Source organism: Pleurodeles waltl, chromosome 7 (genome assembly GCF_031143425.1).
Source record: "Pleurodeles waltl isolate 20211129_DDA chromosome 7, aPleWal1.hap1.20221129, whole genome shotgun sequence".
NCBI classification, from domain to species: domain Eukaryota; kingdom Metazoa; phylum Chordata; class Amphibia; order Caudata; family Salamandridae; genus Pleurodeles; species Pleurodeles waltl.
In genome coordinates this window covers 1,138,042,960-1,138,056,514 of record NC_090446.1, presented here as the reverse complement: position 1 = coordinate 1,138,056,514, position 13,555 = coordinate 1,138,042,960, and the positions used below count along the sequence as shown (strand labels likewise).

Below are 13,555 nucleotides of genomic sequence, written 5' to 3'. Positions count from 1 at the left end.
GCGCTGAAGAGATCCCGAGATCTCTCATAGACTAACATTGCGAACCCGACGCTTGTTTCTACACTGCACCCGGCCGCCCCGCGCCGCTGAGGGTGAAATTTCTGTGTGGGCTTGTGTCCCCCCCGGTGCCCTACAAAACCCCCCTGGTCTGCCCTCCGAAGACGCGGGTACTTACCTGCAAGCAGACCGGAACCGGGGCACCCCCTTCTCTCCATTCTAGCCTATGTGTTTTGGGCACCACTTTGAACTCTGCACCTGACCGGCCCTGAGCTGCTGGTGTGGTGACTTTGGGGTTGCTCTGAACCCCCAACGGTGGGCTACCTTGGACCAAGAACTAAGCCCTGTAAGTGTCTTACTTACCTGGTTAACCTAACAAATACTTACCTCCCCTAGGAACTGTGAAAATTGCACTAAGTGTCCACTTTTAAAACAGCTATTTGTCAATAACTTGTAAAGTATACATGCAATTTTTATGCTTTAAAGTTCCTAAAGTACTTACCTGCAATACCTTTCGAATGAGATATTACATGTAGAATTTGAACCTGTGGTTCTTAAAATAAACTAAGAAAAGATATTTTTCTATAACAAAACCTATTGGCTGGATTTGTCTCTGAGTGTGTGTACCTCATTTATTGTCTATGTGTATGTACAACAAATGCTTAACACTACTCCTTGGATAAGCCTACTGCTCGACCACACTACCACAAAATAGAGCATTAGTATTATCTCTTTTTACCACTATTTTACCTCTAAGGGGAACCCTTGGACTCTGTGCATGCTATTCCTTACTTTGAAATAGCACATACAGAGCCAACTTCCTACAGTATCTAACAGATAATTAGTTACCAAAGGAAACTCGCTTGTTTATCATGTTCGATGGCATCGGTCACTGTAGATACACATGTTGTGCATAGCCCGCCATCTGGTGTTGGGTCGGAGTGTTACAAGTTGTTTTTCTTCGAAGAAGTCTTTCGAGTCACGGGACCGAGGGACTCCTCCTCTTTGTCTCCATTGCGCATGGGCGTCGACTCCATCTTCGATTGTTTTCTTTCCGCCATCGGGTTCGGACGTGTTCCTTTCGCTCTGGGTTTCGGAACGGAAAGTTAGCTCAAAATCGGAAAATTACGTCGGTATTGTTGCGTTCGGGATCGGGTTAGATAGCATCGACATCGAATCGGAACGATAACATCTCCGTTGCCCTTCGGGGTAGTTTTCGATCCCCCGTCGGGGCCTGGTCGGCCCGACCGCGTGTGACATCGACGCTGATGGAACGGACCCCGTTCCGATTCTGTCCTAAATGCCACAACAAATACCCATATACAGACCAACATTCGGTCTGTAACCTGTGCCTGTCGCCCGAGCACAGGGAAGAAACTTGTGAGGCCTGTCGTGCGTTCCGGTCCCGAAAAACGCTCCGTGACCGACGAGCCAGAAGACTGCAAATGGCGTCCACACCGACAGGACACCGAGAATTCGAGGAACAAGAAGAAGTAGAAGCCTTCTCGATCCATGAATCAGACTCGGACGAATTCGACGACCATGAAACAGTGAGTAAGACGTCGAGGATAGCACATAAGAAAACTGACAAGGCCCAGGGGACGCCACTGCCATCAGGCCATGGCTCAAACCATAAAAGCGGTGACCGACCATCGGCACCGAAGAAGGCCGAAATAGTGCCGAGATCGTCCGACTCGGGTCGAGACACAGGCACCCAGCCATCTCGGGACCAAGATAGTGCTGCCGACAAAGATCGACGCCGAGATAGCGGAGCCGAAGCTGCTCGACGCAGAGACAGCGGCACCGAGGAGGATCGACGCCGAGAGGGTTCGACTCCTAAAAAGATAAAAGTCGCCTCGGAGCCGAAAAAGAGCGTGGACATAGTTTCGGTGCCAAAACGACCCGCAACCGAGCCAACTACTGGTTCCTATTCAGAGGAACAATCACTGTCCTCTCAAATGCGAAAGCATAGATTCGAGGAGGAATTACAATCCACTGAGGTGGACCACACTCAAAAACTGATTTTTATACAGAGTGGAACAGGGAAAATAAGCACCCTTCCCCCTATTAGGAGGAAGTGGAGACTTTAATTCCAACAAGAACAAGCACCACAAACAAAACTGGTGAAGAAGGTAACTCCGCCACCCTCTCCTCCACCTGTAGCTCACATTTCATCGGCACAGACTCCGTCACATTCACCTGCTCACACCACCTTAAGCCAAGGTGACCAGGACCAAGATGCTTGGGACTTATACGACGCCCCAGTGTCAGACAACAGTCCAGAGGCGTATCCTACAAAGCCCTCACCACCAGAAGACAGCACAGCATATTCACAAGTGGTGGCTAGAGCAGCAGAGTTCCATAACGTGTCTCTACACTCGGAGCCTGTCGAGGATGACTTCCTCTTCAACACCCTCTCTTCCACACATAGCACCTACCAAAGCCTGCCTATGCTCCCAGGAATGCTAAGGCACGCAAAGGACATATTCAAAGAGCCTGTCAAGAGTAGGGCAATAACACCGAGGGTGGAAAAGAAATATAAAGCACCTCCCACAGACCCAGCTTTCATCACCTCACAACTGCCACCAGATTCGGTTGTGGTTGGGGCAGCTCGCAAGAGAGCAAACTCTCACACATCGGGCGATGCACCACCCCTGGATAAGGAGAGCCGCAAGTTCGATGCAGCCGGTAAAAGGGTGGCAGTACAGGCTGCAAACCAGTGGCGCATCGCTAACTCTCAAGCGCTCCTAGCGCGATATGACGGAGCCCACTGGGACGAGATGCAACACCTCATTGAGCATCTACCCACAGAACTACAAAAGAGGGCGAAACAAGTGGTTGAGGAGGGCCAAAACCTCTCCAGTAACCAGATACGCTCCTCTATGGACGCAGCGGACACAGCGGCAAGAACAATTCACACAGCAGTAACCATACGAAGGCACGCGTGGCTACGAACATCTGGTTTTAAACCAGAGATACAGCAGGCGGTGCTCAATATGCCATTCAATGAGCAACAATTGTTCGGACCTGAAGTGGACACGGCAATTGAGAAGCTAAAAAAGGACACTGACACTGCAAAAGCCATGGGCGCGCTCTACTCCCCGCAGAGCAGAGGCACTTTCAACACCTTCCGCAAGACAACCTTTAGAGGGGGGTTTCCGGGTCAAGCCACACAAGCCAGTACCTCACATTCAACACCGTCCACCTACCAGGGACAGTACCAAAGGGGAGGCTTTCGGGGCCAATACAGAGGAGGACAATTCCCTAGAAGCAGGGGAAAATTTCAAAGCCCCAAAACACTTACAACCAAACAGTGACTCACACGTCACTCATCCCCTCCACACAACACCAGTGGGGGGAAGAATAAGTCAGTATTACCAAGCGTGGGAGAAAATAACAACAGACACTTGGGTCTTAGCAATTATCCAACATGGTTATTGCATAGAATTTCTACAAATCCCTCCAAACATACCACCAAAAACACAGAATATATCAAAACAACATTCGGACCTCCTAGAAATAGAAGTTCAAGCATTACTGCAAAAGAACGCAATAGAACTGGTACCAGATACACAAACAAATACAGGGGTTTACTCACTGTACTTTCTAATACCAAAGAAGGACAAAACACTGAGACCAATCCTAGACCTCAGAACACTAAACACATACATCAAATCAGAACACTTTCACATGGTCACGCTACAGGAAGTGTTACCATTGCTAAAGCAACAAGATTACATGACAACCTTAGATCTCAAAGACGCGTATTTCCACATACCAATACATCCGTCGCACAGAAAATACCTAAGGTTCGTATTCAAAGGAATACATTACTAATTCAAAGTATTGCCGTTCGGTTTAACAACTGCACCAAGAGTCTTCACAAAATGCCTAGCAGTAGTGGCTGCACACATCAGAAGGCAGCAAATACACGTATTCCCGTATCTAGACGACTGGCTAATCAAGACCGACTCACTGACAAGGTGCTCACACCACACAGATCAGGTCATACAAACCCTCTACAAACTCGGTTTCACCATCAACTATGCGAAATCACACATTCTGCCGTGCAAAGTACAACAATACCTAGGAGCGACAATAGACACAACAAGGGGAATAGCCACTCCAAGTCCACAAAGGATTCAAAATTTCCAAAAGATTATACAACGCATGTATCCAACACAAAGAATACAGGCGAAGATGATATTACAACTCCTAGGCATGATGTCCTCATGCATAGCCATTGTCCCGAACGCAAGACTACACATGAGGCCCTTACAACAGTGCCTAGCATCATAATGGTCACAAGCACAGGGTCGCCTTCTAGATCTGGTGTTAATAGACCGCCTAACATACCTCTCGCTTCTATGGTGGAACAATATAAATTTAAACAAAGGGCAGCCTTTCCAAGACCCAGTGCCACAATACGTGATAACAGATGCTTCCATGACAGGGTGGGGAGCACACCTCAATCAACACAGCATACAAGGACAATGGGATGTACATCAAATAAAGCTGCATATAAATCACCTCGAACTCCTAGCAGTTTTCAAAGCATTAAAAGCATTTCAACCAATCATAACTCACAAATACATTCTTGTCAAAACGGACAACATGACAACAATGTATTATCTAAACAAACAGGGGGGGACACATTCGACACAGCTGTGCCTTCTGGCACAAAAAATATGGCAATGGGCAATTCACAACCACATTCGCCTAATAGCACAGTTTATTCCAGGGATCCAGGATCAACTTGCAGACAATCTCTCTCGAGATCACCAACAGGTCCACGAATGGGAAATTCACCCCCAAATTCTAAACACTTACTTCAAATGTTGGGGAACACCTCAAATAGACTTATTTGCAACAAAGGAGAACGCAAAATGCCAAAACTTTGCATCCAGATACCCACACAGGCAGTCTCAAGGCAATGCCCTATGGATGAACTGGTCAGGGATATTTGCGTACGCTTTCCCCCCCTCTCCCTCTCCTTCCATATCTAGTAAACAAATTGAGTCAAAACAAACTCAAACTCATACTAATAGCACCTACATGGGCAAGGCAACCATGGTACACAACACTGCTAGACATATCAGTAGTACCCCACGTCAAGTTGCCCAACAGGCCAGATCTGTTAACACAACACAAACAACAGATCAGGCATCCAAACCCAGCATCGCTGAATCTAGCAATCTGGCTCCTGAAATCCTAGAATTCGGACACTTAAACCTCACACAAGAATGTATGGAAGTCATAAAGCAAGCTAGAAGACCATCCACTAGACACTGCTATGCAAGCAAATGGAAAAGGTTTGTTTGCTACTGCCATCATAATCAAATTCAACCATTACACGCATCTCCAAAGGATGTAGTGGGTTACTTACTACACTTACAAAAATCGAACCTGGCCTTCTCTTCCATTAAAATACACCTCGCAGCAATATCTGCATACCTGCAGATTACCCATTCAACTTCACTATTTAGGATACCTGTCATTAAAGCGTTTATGGAAGGCCTCAAAAGAATTATACCACCAAGGACACCACCTGTTCCTTCATGGAACCTCAACATCGTCTTAACAAGACTCATGGGTCCACCCTTTGAACCTATGCATTCTTGCGAAATACAATTCCTAACCTGGAAAGTTGCATTTCTCATCGCCATCACATCTCTAAGAAGAGTAAGTGAAATTCAGGCGTTTACAATACAAGAACCTTTTATCCAACTACACAAAAATAAAGTAGTCCTAAGGACCAATCCTAAATTTTTGCCAAAGGTTATTTCACCGTTCCACCTAAATCAGACGGTAGAGCTACCAGTGTTCTTCCCACAGCCAGATTCCATAGCTGAAAGGGCACTACATACATTAGACGTCAAAAGAGCACTAATGTACTACATCGACAGAACTAAAAACATCAGAAAAACTAAACAACTGTTTATTGCATTTCAAAAACCTCACGCAGGAAACCCAATATCGAAACAGGGTATAGCCAGATGGATAGTTAAGTGCATCCAAATCTGCTACCTTAAAGCAAAAAGACAACTGCCCATTACACCAAGGGCACACTCAACCAGAAAGAAAGGCGCTACCATGGCCTTCCTAGGGAATATTCCAATGCACGAAATATGTAAGGCAGCCACATGGTCTACGCCTCACACATTTACCAAGCACTACTGTGTAGACGTGCTATCCGCACAACAAGCCACAGTAGGTCAAGCCGTACTAAGAACCTTATTTCAGACTACTTCCACTCCTACAGGCTGAGCCACCGCTTTTGGGGAGATAACTGCTTACTAGTCTATGCACAACATGTGTATCTACAGCGACAGATGCCATCGAACTGAAAATGTCACTTACCCAGTGTACATCTGTTCGTGGCATCAGTCGCTGAAGATTCACATGTGCCCACCCACCTCCCCGGGAGCCTGTAGCCGTTTGGAAGTTAGCTTCAACTTTGTACATTTGTAAATATATTAAATCTTAAATAGGTACATACTTATTCACTCCATTGCATGGGCACTATTACTAACAAACAACTCCTACCTCACCCTCTGCGGGGAAAACAATCGAAGATGGAGTCGACGCCCTTGCGCAATGGAGACAAAGAGGAGGAGTCCCTCGGTCCCGTGACTCGAAAGACTTCTTCGAAGAAAAACAACTTGTAACACTCCGACCCAACACCAGATGGCGGGCTATGCACAACATGTGAATCTTCAGCGACTGATGCCACGAACAGATGTACACTGGGTAAGTGACATTTTCATTATTAAGCACACTGCCACCTCACTAGTATCCTGGCGCTAAACCAATACCGGAATAAAAAATAACTGCAGCTAAAAAGTGCTAAAATATAGATCGAGCTTATTTAGGAAAGAGCCAAATTTTCAAGGCTTTCCTAAAATGCAGAAGATCGGACAGGGATCTAAGGGAGGCAGGTAATTGATTTGTAGAGCTGAGATGCTGTGATCATAAAGGCTCGTCCATCTTGTATTGTTTTTTTAAATTTAGCAACATAGACAAAATTAGCTGTTGTTGAGCTCAGGCTCCTACCTGGGGAGTATCTTTTTATCCTATTCTGCAAAGGGACTGGGCCATGACCCTGGAGAGCTTTGAAAATAATGCAGAGTGATTTAAAAACAATTCTGTGCCTCAGTGACAACCAATGAAGGTCCTTTTTGTGCCTTAGAAGCTGATGCTCTTCTGAATCTGTTCAGTCTTAATTTAGCAGCCGAGACTTGGACTCTGTGTAGTTTATTTAACACAAAGTCTGGTGCTCCAAGCAGGAGGACATTACAATAGTCCAGCTTGCTTAGAATGACACTGTGTACAGCCAGTGTTCTGGTGGGAGGGAAAAGCAATGGAAGAATCCATCTTCTGGAGAGGCTTTGGTAGGGAAAAACAAATGTCAGCAACCTTTGTTAACAAAACACCCCAAAGTTAGTTTGTTGTCAAATGTCACCCCCAGATTATGGACTAATTCAGATTGAGAAATTACTTCATCCGTTTTGGCCGGAGATCGGGGGAAGCAGGACAGGGTATTTATTTGATGAGCAGCACAGAAACTCTTTTGTCATCCTTAAATTCGAGAGTTCAGCCGACCGATAAATATCGTTATGCAGTTGTCAAAGTCATTAATTGTCACCTGCTGAATGCCTCCGAGTGACAAAATGAGCTGGGTGTCATCCACATAGTTAATTCGACTAACATGAGATTTAATAAGTGTGATTAGTGGCCTCATATAGATATTAAGAAGAACTGGGTTAAGTGCCGAGCCCTGCTTGACGCCATGTTTAATGGTCATAAAGTTTGCAGGATTAGATGTGCATATGTATATTTTCTCCAGGGAAGTTAGTATTCACAACCTTTTACTAGGGGTATGGCTTGTTGGTATACTTTTGTAACTCCTGTGAATTCCTGAAATCTGCACTATACTTTTGTGACTTTCTTTAAGAATGCGACCCCCAGTTAATTTTTTATATGTTCCCATTATGTTGCCCTTAATACTTTACACAGATTCTCCCCTACATTTTAAATATCGGCATATTAGTGGGATATTTTAACCATGTTTATCCAAATTATGTCCTAGGGAAATGTAATTTAAAGTTGCCCTTAAATACTTGCACGATAGTTTAGCAAAACTCACTTTAGCCCTTGTTCATTTTTAATTTTTTTTTAAATCAAATTCCAGGTATTTAAGTACATTTCATTTTTAAGGCAATCTTGAATCTTGCGTCCGTTTTAATGCATGTATTTGCATATCATCAGGGAGCATGCTAGGCACGTTATAAAAAGTCACAAGTTGTTACCTTCAACAAATGTGAACACGTTTTATATTGAAACCACCGATAGTGAAGCAAGCTAAACTTACAGCTCAATGCATTTTCTTAGAGTGCTTGCCTTGATGGTAAAGAATTTGCATTTATCAACCACATATATATATATCATGTTGAATATCTTATTCATATGGGTATAGATCTTTTCTTGGCAAAAGGCAATTGTCTTTTCCATTCTGCATACTGTGTTTTGTGCAGCAGTTGTTCGGTCTACTTGTCCAGTGGACAAATTAACCATGAAGAACTATTGAAAATCTGTCAAATAAGTTCTGACTCAACAGAGGACACCCAATTGCACGATATTCTCACCAGTTTGTAATATTATATTTACACACTCCATTTCTATGAATCGCTAACCTCTTGGTTGAGTCTGCTCAAGGTCCCCCTATTTATTTTAGTTTGGCCAGGAGCCACAGTGGAAAGTATTAATGCTAAACTGATTCAGACTGTCCAGAATTATGTCTTATTCGAAGAATAATAGCTATTGTTCACAGTATTCAATGGTATGGGACACCATTGAAATAAGTAGTTAAAATCATGCACATTCAGTCTATCTACAACTAGCAATGGTAATTAGCATTGTCTGCTCTCTTGGATGGCAGGATATGGAAATTTCTCTAGGTATGTAACAGGAAAGTCATTTCTTAGATATTTGGTCTTTTACATCAAGACCTGAACCTTGTCTTGCGAATTCCTACAGAGGCATGCTGCACCTCCTCCCTTGAGGTCCATTAGATTTTGGAGGTGCAGTAAGCTCATTAGAGTTACTCCAAAATCACTTCTGGGCTGGTTGCCACTATTTCTCACTTGAATTATTCCTTTGGGACTTGCCTGTTTTATATACTGGAGATTGGGCCCTGGCCCTGGGTTGTCAGAGGTTATGAAGGTGATGTTTTTGCCAGTAACACCTACTTTGTTTAACTTGGGATGAGAAATGTTTGTGATTTAAATGCTTGCCTACTTAGTCCTTACACATGTCGGTTGTATGCTCTTATTGAATTTCTGTAAATAGGTGGTTTATATGCCTACTTTTCATTGTTTGCTTTCAATTATCCCTTCTCTCACAGGGGACTGGGAAGGATCAGCAACCTTCAAGTTGGTCTTTTCTGCAGGGGGTGCTATTGAGTTTGGACAGCGGATGCTACAGGTGGCTTCTCAAGGTAAGTGACAGCTGTATAAAGCATTGAGCAGTAGGTGAGGCTGTAAGAAATGAAGGGAGCTGGACATAGCCATTGAGATGTCAGTGTACAAAAGTACAATAGGTGCACTTTTTTTCTCACACTACTGCACAGGGATTTGTGCTCCGTTTTGCAGCTAAGGGTAAATATCCAATTTGGGTTGGCACACTTGAGTTTAATGTAAAGCTGTCAGCTATGTATGCAACCTCTACAGTGTCTGCCTGAAATGGCTTTCTTATAGCATGTGTGGGTGAAAAGGTCTGCTCCGAGGGCTCTCTTGAGAACAGGACATATTTTCCCATCATTTTAGTTTGTTGCTGTCATCTGCCTGTGACAACATCTTTAAATAGACCTGCTGATAAAACACATGATATGTAATATTTAGCTCTTATTTTCCCTTATCTTTTTATTCTAGCTTCTAGAGGTGAAAACACCAGTGGTGCGTATGGGTACTCTTATATGCCGAACGGAGCCTATCCTTTCTCACCTTCAGAAGCCAATGGCATATACCCGCCCCCTCCTGCTGGATACCCATATGCTTCTCCCCCAACAGGTGAGGGAACATTATCCAAAAGGTGATCTGTACTTCTAAAGAAAGGGATTGTCTTAATGCTTGAAAATTGGGCCCAAACCATTTTGCAAGGGGAAACTCATGCCTGATACTATGAAATGATTTAGTTTTACTGGTAGGTCAGTGGAACAGGACACAGTACAGCAGTGCATATGACAGACTTAATCTTCCTTGATGTCTTTCACACCATTCCATGCTGAAGGATTTTAAACTGCTGTCCAACACTCAGACATTTTTTTATTTTACCAAAGAATGATGGTAAATTGAGCCCATTCTGATCTTAGTTTGGATGATTTTGGGTGCAGATTGGATTGCTTCTCACATTTTTGGTGCCGTCCATGACATTTCAGAGAAGTAGGTAGGTCTGTTTGCAGGTAACCCAGACACTGACTAAAAAAATAAAATTATGAATGCGGAGTGGTTAGAAAGGCCTAATTAATGTTCTGTTTTACCATGTGTGCATTCTTTCTTCTGATGGATACTTCTAACTGCAGATTCCTCCTCACCTTATGAATATTCACCAGGCGTCAGACTGGGTCCAGAAACCTTAAGGCAGTAGTCCTATTTGCCAATAGGTTGTGTTGTGTGACTATACCAATGCCATTCTGCTCTGGGACTCACAAATGAAGCTGCATAGAAGCACCACTCATGGTTGCTGATGTAAGTTCCTTTCTTTCAGCACCTTCAAGGCCAGATCTGGGGCTACTTTTTGGTCTTTTTGGACAGTTTTTGCGAAATGTGTTCACAGTGTGTAAGGGAAAATGTTATCCCTCTGTCCCCTCAAAACAACAAGGTTCAAGCTCAAACACTTGTCTGTGACAGCTTCTCAGGAAGTATGCTTATGGTGCCCCCGTTCTGAGCAAGATTCCAGGTCCTATGATGACTTCACTCAAATGAATCAGAAGGGCATTGGAGACCATGAGGCGTAGGTGTATGTCTATAAACATCGAAAGAGTCCATGCCTGACCAGTTGAAGTGTAAAGGAAGGTCCCATTCCTGCTCTTGAAGTTGTTCCTATGGAGGATCGTTGTAGAAGTCTTTGGGTAAGTCGACAAAAATTCCAACCGGAAAGCACCCTTTCCTCCCACTCCTAGACGTTGGGCAAAGGCATCTGTGTGCCTTTCAGTCTCACTCCAGATCTAAATCGGAACTGATCCAGAGCCTGGCCCCAATGCATCCTGAATTCCTGGATCTGTTGGCATCATTGCAGCAAGTAGAGGCTTTCAGGAAGGCCAGGCTGCACATTTTCGTCACTCTTCTGGTTTTCTCTGGCACGTTTTCGGCCCCAAGTATCTGCTTTCGCCACCAGATTTGCCCTGTATTCTGTTTGTGCTCCTTGAACCTGCATTGGGTTCAGCAGTGGCTCTGATGCCAGTTTCAGTGCCAATTTCTTTAAGAGTTTCCTTTGCGTTCCTGGTGCCAATAACACTGGAGAAGGAATTGCATCTTATTGTGCTATCTGACTCAGTTCAGAGCATAGTCCATCAGGATCTTTACTGAGGCATGCTCCTGGCTCCCACCCTAGCCCAGCCAATAGGCAGTCCTTCGGATTCTGATACTTTACCCTTACCCCACGACAGGGCCAAAGATTTACTCATTATTTTCAGCACTGACTTGTTCAGTGACCATTTTGGTCGAGGGTGATTATGTTTCCCAATATGATGAGGAAAACTGGTGTGAAGAACTCAAAGATGCCAGTTTGCTGGATCCTTCTCCAGATGCTGGCCTTGGCCTTTGTGTCTCTTCCTGGTACTGCCACTGAGGAAAGTGCTCCCTTCACCAAAGCTATTCAAAAAGCTGCAGAAGACCTACAACTTCCAACTATGGAGGTGAAGGCTAATGTTCTGTGTAAGGAAATGCCTCCTTGGCATGGTTGCCCCCTGACTTTTTGCCTTTGCTGATGCTATGTTTACAATTGAAAGTGTGCTGAGGCCTGCTAACCAGGCCCCAGCACCAGTGTTCTTTCCCTAACCTGTACTTTTGTATCCACAATTGGCAGACCCTGGCATCCAGATAAGTCCCTTGTAACTGGTACTTCTAGTACCAAGGGCCCTGATGCCAAGGAAGGTCTCTAAGGGCTGCAGCATGTCTTATGCCACCCTGGAGACCTCTCACTCAGCACAGACACACTGCTTGCCAGCTTGTGTGTGCTAGTGAGGACAAAACGAGTAAGTCGACATGGCACTCCCCTCAGGGTGCCATGCCAGCCTCTCACTGCCTATGCAGTATAGGTAAGACACCCCTCTAGCAGGCCTTACAGCCCTAAGGCAGGGTGCACTATACCATAGGTGAGGGTACCAGTGCATGAGCATGGTACCCCTACAGTGTCTAAACAAAACCTTAGACATTGTAAGTGCAGGGTAGCCATAAGAGTATATGGTCTGGGAGTCTGTCAAACACGAACTCCACAGCACCATAATGGCTACACTGAAAACTGGGAAGTTTGGTATCAAACTTCTCAGCACAATAAATGCACACTGATGCCAGTGTACATTTTATTGCAAAATACACCCCAGAGGGCACCTTAGAGGTGCCCCCTGAAACTTAACCGACTGTCTGTGTAGGCTGACTAGTTCCAGCAGCCTGCCACACCAGAGACATGTTGCTGGCCCCATGGGGAGAGTGCCTTTGTCACTCTGAGGCCAGTAACAAAGCCTGCACTGGGTGGAGATGCTAACACCTCCCCCAGGCAGGAGCTGTGACACCTGGCGGTGAGCCTCAAAGGCTCACCCCTTTGTCACAGCCCAGCAGGGCACTCCAGCTTAGTGGAGTTGCCCGCCCCCTCCGGCCACGGCCCCCACTTTTGGCGGCAAGGCTGGAGAGAACAAAGAAAGCAACAAGGAGGAGTCACTGGCCAGTCAGGACAGCCCCTAAGGTGTCCTGAGCTGAGGTGACTCTGACTTTTAGAAATCCTCCATCTTGCAGATGGAGGATTCCCCCAATAGGGTTAGGATTGTGACCCCCTCCCCTTGGGAGGAGGCACAAAGAGGGTGTACCCACCCTCAGGGCTAGTAGCCATTGGCTACTAACCCCCCAGACCTAAACACGCCCTTAAATTTAGTATTTAAGGGCTACCCTGAACCCTAGAAAATTAGATTCCTGCAACTACAAGAAGAAGGACTGCCTAGCTGAAAACCCCTGCAGAGGAAGACCAGAAGACGACAACTGCCTTGGCTCCAGAAACTCACCGGCCTGTCTCCTGCCTTCCAAAGATCCTGCTCCAGCGACGCCTTCCAAAGGGACCAGCGACCTCGACATCCTCTGAGGACTGCCCCTGCTTCGAAAAGACAAGAAACTCCAGAGGACAGCGGACCTGCTCCAAGAAAAGCTGCAACTTTGTTTCCAGCAGCTTTAAAGAACCCTGCAAGCTCCCCGCAAGAAGCGTGAGACTTGCAACACTGCACCCGGCGACCCCGACTCGGCTGGTGGCGATCCAACACCTCAGGAGGGACCCCAGGACTACTCTAAGACTG

General features: G+C 45.4%; 1 protein-coding gene across 4 annotated transcripts in view; it reads left to right on the top strand.

The window, feature by feature from the left end:
* The window catches only part of WBP2 (WW domain binding protein 2), a 298,555-nt gene that overhangs the window by 76,595 nt on the left and 208,405 nt on the right, over positions 1–13,555 (top strand). For all 4 annotated transcript variants that reach the window (XR_011194210.1, XM_069200190.1, XM_069200187.1 and 1 more), the window contains exons 4-5: positions 9,401–9,493; positions 9,927–10,064. Coding sequence is in view for 3 of the 4 variants with exons in the window: in XM_069200190.1 (XP_069056291.1) it covers positions 9,401–9,493; positions 9,927–10,064 (231 nt within the window). In the remaining variant the exon portion in view is untranslated. The remainder of the gene's footprint in view (positions 1–9,400; positions 9,494–9,926; positions 10,065–13,555) is intronic.